We start from the raw sequence: 18,144 nt of genomic DNA on the forward strand, positions 1-18,144 counted from the left end.
TTGCATGCCTTTGTCATAATATCTCTGCTCCTATATTGCTGAAGTATCAATAAAGTGAAGTACCAACTCCAACAATATTTGGCTAATCATAAAAACACAAATACAAACCATGGCAAGAAAAAAGATTAAAAGGAGCAGGGGCAACTGGTGGGTAAGGGTACGCAAAAGTGAAATGTTACGCTGATGACCGGAGGCATGCCATTTGTTCCCCCCCCCCCGCATTTGCTACTCCCAGTACATTTACATCATTCAATCACTCTACTTTGAATACTCCACATATTAGTGAGTATTTATATCAAACAATTACCCCCAAAGAAGAATTCGAATGATGTTGTGACTAAAAAATAAAAAAATGCCCCCAAAATATGCATCGAGTCTTATTGTAAACATCATATATAGGGGTACCAAATAACATTTAAAACAAATTCTGATTTGCGAAATAGTATTTGAAAGGGCTATTAGAATAACATCTGAGAAACATATGTGTGGGAAGCTTTAAAATGCCATTTAGTGATTTATTATCTGATAAGCTGTTAGATATATAATTAACATGTTTATTCCATGATGGGTCTTTGCATAGTTATATACTCCTATATATGTGAGTCTTGTTGAGTAATTACAGCACCATTAAGTTGTATTTGTATATGAATCATTTTGTTTATGTTCTTAATTGTAGTACAGAACATTCAATAAAATATAATTTCAATTTCAGCCTCCGAACTGTATCTTTGAAGTATTTAACAATAAACCAACCAAACAAATATTAAGTATAGCGTGGCCTTTGCCGTTTTGAACGAGTGATATATACCTTCTACTTGTATTCAAGCCACTTCAGCTTAATTAAGATATGCATACCCAGGAAACTGTGGTTTTGATTTCATATTATGTCATTGTTATTTTTGCACTCACTGAGCTTGGGTGTCATGAGCGAATGTTTAAAGGGACTTAAGACATGACATGTGTATCATGTTTAAGTTACATTTAGTAAAGGTACTCGGGCTATACTACTCGAAATCAACAAATATAAATCCGACAGCCTTGTGTGGAAGGCATTGTGAAAAATGATTAAAGGTAAAGACCAGTTTTGGAAACGCCCACCACCCTTTCAAAAAATGAAATGGAAGCTTTTATTACCAATCATGTGAAAGTGTTTTGACTAGAATACGTAATGATACGGCTGCTATACGGCTGCAAGAGTCCCGTATAACAGTCTCAAGGGCCTTCTCACAATTTCTCTCATATTAAAAATGTATACTACCAAAGTCTACATCTAGTATCATGCAGGGCCGTCTCTAAAGGGGTTGGGGGTGTGGGGTGCGACCTCCACTCCCCCCCCCCCCACCTGTCAGGATATTGTCAGTAAAATTACGCTGCCGTCGGAAAAAAGAGAGAAGGGGGAGGGAATAAAGGGGAAAAAAGAAAGAAAGGAAAGAAAGGAAAATAAAAAAAGAAAGGAACAGAAAGGAAAGAGAAGAGAAGAAAGAAAGTGAAAAACATAAAAAAAGGGATGAGAGGAAAGAAAGTAAAAGAAAGAAAAGAAACAAAAAGGAGAAAGGAAAAAAAAGAGAAAAGGGAAAAACAAAATGGGGGATGAAAGAGAAGAGAGAGGGGGTAAGAGCCTGAGAAAGGAGGGTGGGAGTAAAATAGAGAAGGGTGGTTATTATGTGGAGTCGTCTCGTCGAGGGAGCAAGACAGACACGCATATAAGAGTTTTAACATTTTCGGGGAAACTTAATTCAGACTTAAGGATTAAGAGTCGAGAACGGTAAAACGAATCGTCTTCTTTATCTAATAATTTAAAGGTAATACAAAGTTTTGGTATGGGGTCATGAATTTGGTTCAAATGAACATATTGGAAGCATATGTGATCCTACAATATTCAGTGATCGTTGTCGCGGTTGAAATCGAGTCTAAAGTTATGAAATTGTAAATAATAAACTCTTAATGTTGTATAGCTCCCTTTCAATGTCAATATATTAATTATGCTATAAAACACCATTTCTTGACTAAACTCGACCGATTAGCTATTACGGTTTGGAAAATATATATCGTAACTACATATTCTGAGATTTTCATGGTCGCAGCTACCATTATACAGCCGTAGGCGCTATTTGAAATTCATCAACATTTACCGGGAGCACCGGTAAATTTTTATATTCAATTTTTCTCAAAAGCAGAAGTGTTTTAGGGGCTCAATTTTCTAGTGCTTATAATACATCCAAATATATAAAAAATTGTAAGAATCACGATCCACCCAATTTTCAAAATTTCCCAAAACTTTGTATTACCTTTAAGGGCACGTCTAGGGAGGGGAAAACTGAATTCATATAGGGATTAAAAGTCGAGAACAGTAGACCGAGGCGTCTGCATTCTCTAATAATTTAAGGACATGTCAAAGCTTCCGCGCTTTGCGCGAGAGGGGGGAACTGAGTCAAGACCAATAGGGCTAATTAAGAGTCGAAAACGTTACGACGAATCGTCTTCTTTCTCTAATAATTTGATCTAACGTCTAAGCTGGGAAAATGAATTCAGACAAGGATTAAGAGTCGCGAATGGTACAACGAATCGTCTTCTTTCATTAATGATTTAAGGATACATCAGAACTTCCGCGCTTCGCGCGGGAGAGGGGGGGGGGGGGGGGAGGGTGATGATGCCGAAGCGGTTAACTTATATTAAACATGATACTTGTAACTGATGATAATGCATGAAAAAAGTATAGTTTATGTTCCTTCAACGAAACAATATGTAATTATGAAATCGACAGTATATAATACGAAGAGTAAAGATTATACAAATGTTCAATCCAAGATAGTTAATTGAATCTGAAATATAATGCATTAAGATTTGGCGAATTGTAGGTGTGTTCAGGCAAAGATTGCAATTGAAGAAACAATACATATAATTCACAAAGTTTGGCAGTATTATGCCATCAAACAAGTTGAACAGACCGGATGCCACATCATGGCTGGTTCAAAAGCCTTACTAGATAGGGTAAAGCACTTTTTCTGTAGCGTTCTGTCCTACACTTGATTTCACGTATGCTGTTGCTAATATGTCTCAATTGTCTTCGAGAAACACTGGCTCTCAGGTAACCACTCACGAAAGTGACAGTAGAGGGACCTAGCAAAGTTAAGACAGATGTTGGTCTCTTGACATAACTACCATAAAGCTTATGTTTGCGGTTTATTGATTTCAATAACACACGAGTTACCCAAGGCGTTTAACATTTACTCTTTAATGTTACCTCAACTAATGGGAAACATAAATTATATAATTTGAGAAATATTTGACGCCTTCCAATGAAAGCAGATCCTTCCAATCAATTTCAGCCAAGTGTTGCTTGAACCTTGAGATTGTTTTATCATTTATTCTCCGCTTCAAAACCTGTCCATCTCTTTTAAGTTACTACAGAGTCCTTTTTTTTTACACAAAATGTAGGCATATGATCTGAAATATCTGAACATATTACACCTGAGCTAAACTTATTTTGAATGCAGCTTGTGAAAATATTGTCAATCAATGTTGCACTAATTTCAGTTATAAGGGTAGGTATAGTGACAAGAGAAAATAATCCAAATGAGTACATAAAATCAACAAAATCTTTAACACTATGGTCATTATTATAATTTAATAAATTGATGTTGAAGTCACCCATTGAATATATTTCCTTGTTTTCTTTACTCAATATATGTAGCTGATGTTCTAAATTTTCAACAAAGGATGAACTATAATAGTTAGGAAACCTATATACACATCCAACAATAATATTTGTACTGAAGCTTGTTATTTCAACAAAAACAATTTTATACCATGAATCTTTAATGTACAAACATACCCCACCGCCATTCTTTTCTGCTCTACATAATATGAACAAAAGGATAGCCAGGTATCTGAAACATTATATCAGTTGTAGTTTTAAACCAAGTTTCAGAGACACCTATTACAGAAAAATCATGCTTTAAGCAAGACAACAATTGTAACAAATCATCATAATTCGTACATAAACTCCTGGCATTTACATGCAAAAGATCAACATTTCCTAGTAGATTCTGTTGAAATGCACCGCAATCAACATATGCACAATTAACATTATGTTCACATCTTATTCAACAATGGTATCCATTATTAACTATTTAGAAAACCAATGGCACAACAAACTCTATACACACATACAAGTCTGGAAAAAGACTACTCAAGATTGACGTATCAATCCTGAGAGAAGAGGCGTAAATATTCACTTCTGAATGAAAAACGCCTATAAATTAAAACAACAACAACAACAACCAAGATTGACGTAAAAATAAAACACTCACACACCAAACATGCACACACACAGCACACTTGCATACATAACAAAGCACACACAGACATTCACACACAAAAGGACACACACACAGACACACACAATACACCAAATAAAAGAACAAAACTAGCGGTAAAGATACACATATCAATATGAGGAACGCTATATTTTGTCCTCGATCTTTCTTTGCCCGTCAAGTTCATAGTGTATAGACCTATGCATCAATATGTTGACGTTGAGTTAGATTACCGCCAGGGTCGAGTAACGAAAGGGACTGTATACGTTTAACGAGATCATAGTCGTGGTGATAACACAACATGGTAAGTTCTAATTAATCATTTCTTGAGTGTCAACTTTATGAATCTCACATTTGACATGTTCTGTAATTCTGCTCTTATTTTTCGTACATCATGGCAAGGTTTAGTTACATGTTAACTCCGTCTCCAGAATGTTACTGCTATCAATGTGCGCTGGAGTGTTGATGGGATTGTGTGTGTGTGTATATGCTGTGCGTGAAGTTGAGTGTGTGACTGATGAATCTTTGACTGATTTGTCTAGACTGACGGTATAAATTATTATTTACATACATTTGTTGTGTATTGTGTCGATGTCTTTGGTGCAGTTGTGTTTATTACTACTCATACTAATCATAATGGAAGACGATCTGCAAGAAAATATTGGTGTTTTAGTAAATGATTGTAATTATATAGATTGTGCTGATTTCCAGCCCAGGTCCCAAAAACAGTTGAAACCAGTTGGATTTTCAACTGGTATCAACTAGAATCAACTGGTATACCAGTTGATTCCAGTTGACGGAACTGGGATATGTGCCAGTTTATTCTACTGGTTTCAACTGGATTCAACTGGTACCATAATTGTAACCAGTTGACACAACTGGTAAACTACACATGCATGCACCAGTATATCCCAGTTTAAAACCCATTGGGTGGTATTCTCATAAGTTAAGCCGGGACTAAGTCCAGACTAAACAAGAATCTTAGTTCACACTTCTATGGAATGCTAGGTTTCATCTTACTCCTTCAATATTCATGAAACAGATAATCTACCAAAGACTTTGTTGAAATTTAGCTCATACTCATATTATCTTTTTCTTCACATTTCATTGCAAAATTATTTTTTTGGACACTTTTCATTGAAGGATTAAAATAATCTGTACAGGGTAAATTAATTTGCAACAGGCACTCCATAAAAATGTGAACTAACTAAGTACGCGCTAACTTAGTACGCGCTACCGGAATAACACTAATTGACTCTACTGGCACGCTGAAAACAACCAGTTAAAACCAATAAACCATACTGGTATTAAATTGTTACACCAGTTGATACCAGTTAAAAGCAATAGGCCTTATACTGGTACATCTGCCAGTTGATTCCAGTTTAAAACCCATAAAACCAGAGTGGACCATTTGAGACCAGTTATTTTCAGTAGATACCAGTTGAAAACCAGTAGATGATGGCCAGTTGATTTACCAGTTGAAACCAGTAGATGAATACCAGTTCTTTGTAGCTTGTGCATATTCATGCTTAATTTGCATATTTTCACAGAAAATATAATTGTCATGATCTGTCAAACAAATGTGACAATGCACATCAATTTTGTGATTTATATTTTATTAGTCAATCATTGACAAATTTATTATATATGTTACAATTACAGCAAGACGTTTCGAATCCATTTGATGACAGCGATGCTGTCCACAAGCTCGGTCCGTTGGCGGAGCGGTCGTCCGGTTACAAGAGCTGGTTGCTGGGAGTTTTGCAGGGTCACAAATGTCATCGCGTCCTTGACGTAGCCTGCGGATCAGGGTAAGATTCAAACGAAGATGTTGATGATGACGATTGTGATTATGATAATATCAATAATAAAAATAACATAACATATCATGTTCATTATTATAATGATAATGAGAATAATATTACTACTAGGTCTATATGCTACTACTAATAGTACTTATAACAACTTATAATGATACTTAATGATGATAATAATAATGATGATAATGATAATCAAGGGCCTCGTGACCATAGATAACATGTAGCGCGCGTGCGACGCGTTCTTGGTTTTGCCCAACAGAGCGTCACTGGTTCTTGATTTCCAACATATAGCGCCACCCTTCTTTATTCAAAGAAAACAGCGCCACGCGTATTATGTTCAATAAGCTGTTATTTTCGCGAGGGTTTTATTTTCGCGAATTTTCGCGAATTGAAAATTATCGCGAAATTATCAACACGCGAAAATATTACCACCTCATCATTCCTGAGCGCGAAAATATCAGCGTAATATTATCCTCTCGATCGCCAGCGCCATTTGCCTAGCCACTGCCACTACTACGAACATGTACATGCCGCGCCCACACTCACTCAGCTTATTGTGTAGCAGCGGTTGCATTTGCACAGCTTGCAACACTCACTCGGTGATTCCACTTTCCGCGACAGCAAGTGGGGAAGTTATCATTTTTCAAACGTCTCTTACTCTTCTGTAACCGTTGTCAACTTGGTATTTTAATCACCATGCATTACGCTCGCACCCCTATCTTAAAATCGATCAGCCTTCTCGCTCTATATTTGCCGGTACGGTAAGTACTAGTAAACGAGTCATAAACAATGAGAACATTTATGGGCAAAGGGAGAGAAACAACTCACTGAATCTATGATTGTTTGGACCTACGGACTTCATCGTTTCAAAATAAATCTACCACCACAAGTAAACAACATCCACAAACACACATTCTCAGGCATAACACCCCGGTGGGGTCACTCAATGTGACTTCCGGACCGCATGACCGTTACCAAAATCGCGGAAAAAGGGGTCAATTTCAAGCAATGTCCGCGGACAAAATATTCCTTGAAATAAAGAAAATAGGGGTGCACAGGTGTCCCCGAAATTGATAAATAGGGGTCAGGAAAAGGGAAAAGAGAAAACCGGGAAGGGAAAAGAGAAAACCGGGAAGAAAAATTCTCGGAGCCGAGTCTTGTCCTTTAAATATGGTAAAATAGGGGTAAATTTGCGAAAGTGTCCTTACAATCTTATAAATAGGGGTATTCCAAAGAAGGATTTTGTCCTTGTTTTGACGTAAAAAAGGGGGTTAAATATCACAAAATGTCCTTGAAATTGACCGCAAAAGGGGGTTATATGCATTGGTGGTAACGGTCATACGTGTCACTCTTTGCAGGGGAGTGACCCCACCGGGCATAACACCCGTAACATGACACACAAAACAATTTCCACTGCCTGAACGCCCGCCGCACAAGTAAGCAACGTCACACAGTACTAGTACATGTGCTTTCAAAACTACGTCATCGCCACTAGCGGGAATTCCCTATAGTGGGGTTTCCCATATTGGCATTAACGAGCGCCCTATGTGCTGATGCAGAGCTTGTAGTGCGAGTGCGATGCGATGCGATGCTGTGCGATATGTTTTGTGTATGCATGTCGCACAAGCTAACTCTGGTCAGGGAGGTGTGTCTTCTCCGATAGCTTTGTGTATGGTATGTGTAGCATGGCGTGTAGGCATGGCGTAGTGAATTAATACGGAAGTACAGTACAGTACTTAGTACTGCAAAAGTGTCATTCGCGAAAGCAACGACCCGCGAAAATGTCTCTTAGCCTGTCATTCGCGAAAATATCTGTACGCGAAAATATCAGCTTATACAGTACTTGAAAAACGCGCGCTGACAGCTGTTGCCAGCTCTGAAAGTAATGAAGCGCTAGCGTTCATGTCATTACTATTTTCGAAACACACCCGTAGATCTATGCAGTAAAGTGGGGATAGGAGAGAGAGAGAGAGAGAGAGAGAGAAGTGCTGGAACGGTTTGGGAGAGAGAGAGAGAGACAGACACACCGACGCACATGGATCACGCGTACTACTAGACATTATTTTATCAATGTTGTATTAGCTTCATGCTATTACACTGTTGCTGTGGGGAAATGAAAATGCGATACACATAGCTTAGCGCAGTGTAGTCCACGTCCTAACATAACCAACAGATGACGCAGTCATCTTACCGCGCTCATTCACTTACTCCAATCATGGAGTCTAGTAAGTCCATGCTCCAATGATTCATATGGTGGCCCTGAAGGGACATCGCGAATAGACTAAATCGTGAAAAATATGCGATAAAATTCACGATATCGTCAATTTTATCGCATATTTTTCACGAAGAAATTCACGAAATTGACGATATCGTGAACTTTATCGTGAACTTTTCACGATGAAATTGACGATATCGTGAATTTTATCGTGAAAAGTTCACGATATAAAGTTCACGATATCGTCAATTTTATCGTGTACTCTATCGTGTACTCTATCGTGTACTCTCCTGACGGGCGCTTCGTAAACAAAACCAGCCCTAGCTGGGGGAGACAGAGAGAAGGAAAAAAGGGAAAGGGAAAGAGAAGATAAAAGGAAAGAAAGAATAATAAGAAGAAAAGAGGGAAACGGGGGGGGGGGGCGAAGGGCTCTTGCCTCCTCCTCACCCCCCCCCCCCCCTCCCCGCCAAAAAATAAATCAGAGAGAGAGAGAAGGGAAAGGGAAAGGGAAAGAGAAGATAAAAGGAAAGAAAGAAGAAGAAGGAAAGAGGGAAACGGGGGAAGGGCGAAAGGCTCTTACCTCCCCCCCCCCCGCCAAAAAAATAAATAAGAGAGAGAGAGAGAGAGAGAGAGAAGGGAAAGGGAAAGAAAGAAGAGGAATAAGAGGGAAACAGGGGAAGGGCGAAGGGCTCTTGCCTCCTCCCCCCCCCCCCCCGCCAAAAATAAATAAGAGAGAGAAGGGAAAGGTAAGAAAATATAAAAGGAAAGAAAGAAGAGGAATAAGAAGGAAAGAGGGAAACGGGGGAAGGGCGAAGGGCTCTTGCCTCCTCCCTCCCCACCCCCCGCCAAAAAAAATAAATAAGAGATAGAGAGAGAAGGGAAAGGGTAAGGGGAAGAGAAGATAAAAGGAAAGAAAGAAGAGGAAGAAGAAGAAGAAAAGAGGGAAACGGGGGCGAAGGGCTCTTGCATCCCCCCGCCCAAAAAATAAATAAGAGAGAGAGAGAGAGAGAGAGAGAAGGGAAAGGGAAAGAGAATAAAAAAGGAAAGGAAGAAGAATAAGAAGAAAAGAGGGGCTCTTGCCTCCTCCCCCCTCCCGCGCCAACAAATAAATAGGAGAGAGAGAGAGAGATAGAGAGAAGGGAAAGGGAAAGGGAAAGAAAATATAAAAGGAAAGAAAGGAAAAAAAGACGAAAGAGGGAAACGGGGGAAGGGCGAAAGGCTCTTACCTCCCCCTCCCCCCTCCCGCCATAAAGGGAAAGAGAAGGGAGAGGGAAAGAAAATATAAAAGGAAAGAAAGAAGAGGAAAAAGAATAAGAAAAGAGAGAAACAGGGGCGAAGGGCTCTTGCCTCCTTTCTTTTCTTTCTTTTCCTTTCTTTCCTATTCTCCCTCTTTTTCGTTTTTCTCTTTCTTTCTTCTCTTTCCCTTTCCTTCTCTCTCTCTCTCTCTTATTTATTTTTTGGCGGGGGGCGGGGGGACGAGGCAAAAGCCCTTTGCCCCCTTTTCCCTCTTTTCTTCTTCTTCCTCTTCTTTCTTTCCTTTTATCTTCTCTTTCCCTTTCCCTTTCCCTTCTCTCTCTCTCTCTGATTTATTTTTTGGCGGGGGGGGGGGGGGAGGGGGGGGGGCAAGAGTCCTTCGCCCTTTCCCCGTTTTCCTCTTTTCTTCTTCTTCCTCTTCTTTCTTTCCTTTTATCTTCTCTTTCCCTTTCCCTTTCCCTTCTCTCTCTCTCTCTCTGATTTATTTTTTGGCGGGGAGGGGGGGGGGGGGGGAAGTGAGGAGGAGGCAAGAGCCCTTCGCCCCCCCCCCCCGTTTCCCTCTTTTCTTCTTATTATTCTTTCTTTCCTTTTATCTTCTCTTTCCCTTTCCCTTTTTTCTTCTCTCTGTCTCCCCTAGCTAGGTCTGGTTTTGTTTACGAAGCGCCCGTCAGGAGAGTACACGATAGAGTACACGATAGAGTACACGATAAAATTGACGATATCGTGAACTTTATATCGTGAACTTTTCACGATAAAATTCACGATATCGTCAATTTCATCGTGAAAAGTTCACGATAAAGTTCACGATATCGTCAATTTCGTGAATTTCTTCGTGAAAAATATGCGATAAAATTGACGATATCGTGAATTTTATCGCATATTTTTCACGATTTAGTCTATTCGCGATGTCCCTTCAGGGCCACCATAGTTTCACTTACCCCAGTTGTGGGAGTACGACTATTCTGCATGTGCGTATGGGTGGGTGTGTGTGTTTGTGGGCGCAATGCGGTGTGCACTCAACCAGACCAGACGATAGCGAAATCGTGCACAACAGTCCAGGGGGTGGACTAGTGTGTGTGTTGACCCATGGAGTTACTAGCTTAGTAACTCCATGGTTGACCTGAACTTGAACTTTCATTGTGCGAAAGATATATGCAGGGAAAAGCTCGAGTAGTGAACCTGAAAGAAGATTTCTATTAACCAGTTATTCATGTAGGCTCAGTGTTGCCCACCGTAAAGTGTCAGATTAAAATGTATGCCAGTATGATAATGATGATGATCATGATAATCATCAGGCATGGTAATCACTATAATTCCTAATTTGTTTCTGATTTATGTGCAAAAACTGGCCCATGCATTTCTTAATTCAATATTTAAGTACATGCATGTAAACATTTATACATTTAATCAGGTATAAGTACAAAAGAGAATTATCCAAAATATTGGCATTACAATTGTGAAGTAGGCAGCAGGCATACATACAAACACCAGCCCCTAGAACTGACGAAGTCGGAATGGATTGCATTGAATAATTTGTAATTGCTGCAAATCTCTCTCTCTCTCCCCTATATTTCATTGGTATTGTACATATTAAAACATGGAACTTATTTTATGTCTGCATGATAGCGACTCTTTATAGTTTTGTTTAATTTCGCCTCCAATAAGTTCCTACCAGTTGGCGGTACATCAAATTTGTTTGTTATTAGTTGTTTCATAATAGTATATAATAAGAATACTTGTCATTATTATTATAATAATATTAATAATATATTTCTTACGCGCGCCAAATGTACTTGATATCTACTGCCCAAGTCATAATATGTCTAGTGCGAATATAAAAATATCAAAAGCGCCATGCACAAAGTAACAAAAACAGCTGCACCATTTTGAACCACCTGGTACCAGCAACATATTGCAGTAACACTATCACAATTGCTCACTTTCCTTTCATCGCCATATTATTCAAGGTAATTTTTTTTTTTGGTATCATTAATTACTATCATTTTACTTATTCTTAAAACATCACTTTATTGATCATACATTTATTGACCATCATACAAATGGGTAATATTTTAATCACAACGGAAATGTTGTTCTTCGTTAAAGATAAAGTTGAGTTCTGGGGGGTGTTTCACAAAGACTAAGATCGACTTTAAGTTGGACTTAACTATGGCAGGCCGCTAATGCCACTGTTTCTCTCACCATTTACTGGTATTGGTCTCTCATGAGAGTTACAAATCAAAGTCACAAATCTACAGAATTTACACTTTTTGATAGTTCATGATTGAAGGAAAAAATATTATCTAAAGATCATAATTGAGATACCAATAGTGAGAGCAACCAGTGGCATGAATGGCCTGCCATAGTTAAGTCCTACTTAAAGTCGATCTTAGTTTTTGTGAAACACCCCCTCCCCCCTCCCCCCAAGTCATGCGATTGCATTGTGAAAGACAAGGTGTGGATTGGATCAGAAAAAAAAATTGTTGCAAGTAGCATGTAAGTATTGGTGTGTACTGCAAGGTTCTGGAGTCATCAAAATCATAATAAATGTGGCCCAGTCTTGATAAAGTAACAAGCACTGCACACATACAGATGTATATGGGACTACACAAATGATGTCAGGGCTTCTTACCTTGATTTCCTTATCTGTTTATGTTCATTACTCAGCCAGTATACATTTTCTACCACAATCGTTTGGCAAATTGTGTTTATTTGTAGTGTTGAACATTCAGTGTATGTTTTGTTTGAGTCTGTGAGAATTCATTTTTATTTTTTTTTACCAGAACTGAAGTTTATCTTTAAAGTTGATGTTCATTGATTTTAAAAACTAACTTAATTTCATTATTGCAAAGTTGAAACTGTGATTCGACAAGGTTATCAAACTTCAATGCTTGGAAACATTCGAGGTGATTATTATTATAAATTATAAAACGCTTAAATACAGCCCCGGCATAGCACCTGAAGAGCTCTCCGAACGCTCCTGAGATGTGTGAGATCACTGTATGGACACGATTTGCACAAGCAGACGATGTCCCATGACATCACACACATTTTCAGTGCCTGTGTTTACATCTTCTCTTGAGTTCTTTCTCTTACTTCACTACCGTCAGGCTAAAATTATAATCTATTGCCTCACTCTAAACCCCGCACACGGTTTTATTTTGATGACAAATGCACCGATACAAAAATAAAGGAATTTGTCGCTTGTAAACAAAATAAGGCGGTATTGAATATTCAGCTGCACACAGCGCGGTATGTTCGGCGTTTCAAGAGGGAACAAATGCCGTCCTGATATCATTCCGGGGGGTTTTCAATTCGAAAGTCTGGTTTCTTTGATCGTTAATTAACACATATCCTTCGTATTTACAAGCAAAAGATTTTAGTTATCGGAATCGGGTCATATCCCCCTTTGAATGGTTTGACATGCCATTACATTTATATACACTAAACTCATTATAATTTGAGAAATAATAGCTTTGCAATTATGTTCATTCTCTATGGGATGTCGTCTGCTTGGGCAGTGTTGGTCCATATAGTGACGTCATTAAAAACATCGTTATTTTTCCGGCGAATCTCTCGCATATCCCAGCTGCTACTGGAGGTGGTTGTATTTGTATTTTTATAAATCACCCGATATGTAGTTGACCTAAAACTTGTACGGTGGCTATCTGTTAGCTTACCAGTTTCTAGTGATACATTAGTTGACATATTTGTGATTTTCTTTGAAGTTCACCTTTAAACGTTTTAGTATTTGTTAATTATATTGTGATCATTATTACCATCCCTTTGCAGTGTGGACTCTTTATTTCTGCTCAAGCATGAAATGGAGGTTGTTAGCTGTGATGATGCTGAAGCGATGCTCTCCTACGCCAGAGCTGAAAAGGAACGTCTTGGACTTAAAGACTGGGGTAAGGCATGTTTTGATCTTTTTAAACCAAAATAATAGCCAAACTTATACAATCGTAAGGCCATTTTATATATTTTGTGAGTAGCTACGTTTACACTTGTCATTCATGTAAACATTTTATTTATTCTCTTTTATTTTAATACAATATTACTACATACAAGAGCAAAAGAAAATACAAACTTTGACCAATCATACCCTATTTCCCATGAAGTTAGAATGATTTGTTCTTATATCTTTTCCTCAAATGATAGCGACAAACGACAATATGATTCATTCTAGACAAAGTTTAAATCTTCCCGAAACAGATTAATCTTCATTGATCAATAACGTTCTGAGATGGTATCAACATTATATCCACCCACTGTGATAAGCTAATTTATACAAGAACAGTAATCATTACAAAAACATGATGATGCTGAAAACGATGCTCTCCTACGCTACATCGGAAAAAAGAACGTCTGGGACTCTTAGACTGGGGTAAAACCCTTTTGTTTGTTTGAGTGTTTGTGTGTGTTTTTTTTTTTAAATCTTGTTCGTCGCTTGTTTGTCGTTTTTGTTTGAGTTCTAATCGTCATGTCAATTCCATCAGAATTATTATCAACAATTTGAAGTAATTATTATTATTATGAGTAGTAGTAGTAGTAGTAATAGAAGTATTATTGTAATTATAATTAGTATTATTATCGTTATTGTTATACTCGTTTTTTATTATATCATATTGTTGTCATTAACTGTTTTTGTTAATATTAATACAATTGCTACTCTTCTTATTAGTATATATGTATTGTCATTATGACTATTATTATTATTATTATTCATGTTATTTTATATTTAATAATTACACATTACTTCAGTTGATAACATATTAGGCCTGCATTCTTATTAGACAAATACAGGTGTGATATAAGAGCATGTAGAAGTAGTAGTAGTAGTAGTAGTAGTAGTAGTATTGTAAATATATGTATTATTGTTATCATTATTGTTATAATTGTTTTTTTTATTATATGATATTATTATCATTTACTGTTTTGTGTTAATATTAATTCGACTACTATTATCTATTATCATTATTACTATTATTATTATTATTCAAATCATTTATATTCAATATTTACATGTTCACACTACTTCAGTTGATAAGGCCTGCATCATTATTATACAAATACAGGTGTGAACAGACTTGAGAGCATGCCAAAAGAACTGCGACCCTCCATGAGTCTGCAATAATCAGGCAATCGTTGTTTGAGCACGGTCCATTATTTGTTCATGCGCTTTACAAATATAGATTTTTATCTCAGTAGTTTTTGTTATTGATTCCAAACAATACAAATGAATCTCAGAAATAAAATACAGTTGTTTTTCATGAATTCAAAACATTTTCCTGTAGATTGTACGATTGAGGAAAACAAAAATGACATCAGTTGTAACATCAAACGAATCACACGCTTGGGAGAGTAGTTGCCCCACCCCCCCCCCTCCCTAAACAATTCAAACATGCTTTATTTCTAATTCGATACCAGTGATGTACAAAATATGTTGCCAAAACGACATGATTGTCTGCAGTTTTTTCAGCCCCCCCCCCCCCCACAGTTTTTGCTCATTACGCCACTGTTCAACACACGCATTGGTTGTATGTTGACTACTCTTAATATGTCTAAACTCCGTGGTATCTGTATAAGCTGATATTTTCGCGTACAGATATTTTCGCGAATGACAGGCTAAGAGACATTTTCGCGGGTCGTTGCTTTCGCGAATGACACTTTTGCAGTACTAAGTACTGTACTGTACTTCCGTATTAATTCACTACGCCATGCCTACACGCCATGCTACACATACCATACACAAAGCTATCGGAGAAGACACACCTCCCTGACCAGAGTTAGCTTGTGCGACATGCATACACAAAACATATCGCACAGCATCGCATCGCACTCGCACTACAAGCACTGCATCAGCACATAGGGCGCTCGTTAATGCCAATATGGGAAACCCCACTATAGGGAATTCCCGCTAGTGGCGATGACGTAGTTTTGAAAGCACATACTGTGTGACGTTGCTTACTTGTGCGGCGGGCGTTCAGGCAGTGGAAATTGTTTTGTGTGTCATGTTACGGGTGTTATGCCTGAGAGTGTGTGTTTGTGGATGTTGTTTACTTGTGGTGGTAGATTTATTTTGAAACGATGAAGTCCGTAGGTCCAAACAATCATAGATTCAGTGAGTTGTTTCTCTCCCTTTGCCCATAAATGTTCTCATTGTTTATGACTCGTTTACTTGCTAGATTTGATTTGCAAATGGTAGATCGATTTATATTCGATTCAATTCAATTCAGAACTTTATTTCAGACACAACTACACAAGGCAGAGGTCCATAAAACATATGTTACATAGATATATAGGGAGTATAAACGTGATGAGTATAATAACTTTCTCGCGCCAAAATGCAACACATACACACACGGACTCGGTACACGTAAGTACATGTACACACACAAGTTTAAGCAGCCCATACAGTAGAGTACTTACCGTACCGGCAAATAGAGCGAGAAGGCTGATCGATTTTAAGATAGGGGTGCGAGCGTAATGCATGGTGATTAAAATACCAAGTTGACAACGGTTACAGAAGAGTAAGAGACGTTTGAAAAATGATAACTTCCCCACTTGCTGTCGCGGAAAGTGGAATCACCGAGTGAGTGTTGCAAGCTGTACAAATGCAACCGCTGCTACACAATAAGCTGAGTGAGTGTGGGCGCGGCATGCACATGTTCGTAGTAGTGGCAGTGGCTAGGCAAATGGCGCTGGCGATCGAGAGGATAATATTACGCTGATATTTTCGCGCTCAGGAATGATGAGGTGGTAATATTTTCGCGTGTTGATAATTTCGCGATAATTTTCAATTCGCGAAAATTCGCGAAAATAAAACCCTCGCGAAAATAACAGCTTATACAGTAATACAATGCCAGAAGGTCCCTAGAATAACATGCGTATTTATCTCCCTCTTTTTCATTAAAAAAATAATTTCACACTGGTTTTGTTTTATCTCAAAACCGAGGGTGAAAACGAAGTGTACTATTAGCTTATGGCCCTGTACTATACATGTATGTAGGATTGAGACCTTCTACTACCCCTAGGCCCCTCGGATAGTACGGGCCTAGGCTAAATGTAAAGAAATGTTTGCCAATATCACAAAGGGTTCACGTTTATTGTGCCTCTGTGACTCAATCTCTTTTCTGATATCTGTGTGTAGGCAGTTTTCCGGCACAGTCTGGAATTTTACACTAGAGCACAATGCCATAAATTCTTCAGCCAGCCGCTAGTCTCGCTCTGTCAGTGTCTCTCTTTCTTTTATTCCGCTCAAATTAGCTTAGGCCCTTTCATTATCCCTGATATGCGAATACAGACAAACATGTGTATAAAGACTGCTCAGGTTAAACGCAAATAATAATTGATCTTTATGAGCTAGTGGTCTTTATGTACAGGTTCCTATAATATACTACATGTTTCAATTGAAAATATAGTTTGAGGGAAACATTTGTTTTCTTTTGTACTTTTTCTTCGTTATATGTGTAAAGCGCCTTTGTAGAAGGACCTGAACCTTTAATATAGGAGACACCACCATTATTATTACTATTATTATTATAGTATTATATTTATTTTTGCTGTTATTATCATTGTTGTTCTTGATTTTGATGTTGTTATAGTGTTGTTGTTATTAGGTGATACGTACGTAGACGTATCACCTTTTGATTTCGTCAAGATTTTTATTATTATTTATTTATTTATTAGGTGATACGTAACGAAGTCAACGTATCACCTTTTGATTTCGTCAAGATTTTTATTTATTTTTTTTTTATTTATTATTCTTCCTCGAATTTGTTCGCAGGATATCTCAAGACTCAATAAAGCCATTGTTATGAATCTTTCACTGATGATAGATCTTAGTCTAACTTAGAACTGCGTGACTTTTCAAAGACTCAAAGTCATCGTGACGTCATCCAGGCGCCATTTTGTAAAAATCAACTTATGATCATATCTTCATAACGGAAAGTAATTTTACATTCATATTTATCAAGATTAAGATCAATATCCGTCGGATCAATATGAGGTCAATAAATGCGCGCAAAAATGCGCGTACGCGTAGGCGCGCGCGTCAATGCGCGCGTAAAATTTTAAATTGCTCAAAATCGTCTTAAATTTTTTTTGCATACGTTTCAGGCCATTTTAAGCATTTCATAAAAAATCACGCAAAACACGCATTTTTGCACGTTTTCGTTCGTCACGGCCGAACGAAAAATAATTTCTCCGCAAAAGCTCTTGACCGAATATTCCTCATATTTTTCCGGAAAATTTGATACCATGTTTAGCTCTTTATCACTATTAAAAACGGAATGAGCGTCCGTTCAAGATAACCGTCCGTACGCGCGATTTTTGTAATACATTGCATATATGGGCAAAAACATGCCTATGAAAAGTCCATTGGGATGAATAGGGATTGCCAATTTTTTTTTCATATTTAGATAGAGTATGAGTCGGAGGTATGATTTCATATCTCATTTGGCCATTAAGTACATCTTGACGGCATCATAATGGCCTTGGAAGTCAAAAATACAAAATTGCATATTATGACGTCATT

The 18,144-nt window shown here is 37.9% G+C and overlaps 1 protein-coding gene across 1 annotated transcript in view; it reads left to right on the forward strand.

Annotated features, from left to right (window-relative positions):
- Window positions 1-4,455: 4,455 nt before the first annotated feature.
- LOC105439109 (glycine N-methyltransferase) overlaps window positions 4,456-18,144 on the forward strand; it is a 38,489-nt gene continuing 24,800 nt past the window's right edge. The window contains exons 1-3 of the mRNA XM_030992692.1: window positions 4,456-4,623; window positions 5,982-6,130; window positions 13,401-13,516. Of these exons, the coding sequence (XP_030848552.1) occupies window positions 4,621-4,623; window positions 5,982-6,130; window positions 13,401-13,516 (268 nt within the window). The 5' untranslated portion in view covers window positions 4,456-4,620. The remainder of the gene's footprint in view (window positions 4,624-5,981; window positions 6,131-13,400; window positions 13,517-18,144) is intronic.

This window comes from Strongylocentrotus purpuratus, unplaced genomic scaffold, assembly GCF_000002235.5.
Source record: "Strongylocentrotus purpuratus isolate Spur 01 unplaced genomic scaffold, Spur_5.0 spur5_scaffold_20, whole genome shotgun sequence".
Classification (NCBI taxonomy): Eukaryota; Metazoa; Echinodermata; class Echinoidea; order Camarodonta; family Strongylocentrotidae; genus Strongylocentrotus; species Strongylocentrotus purpuratus.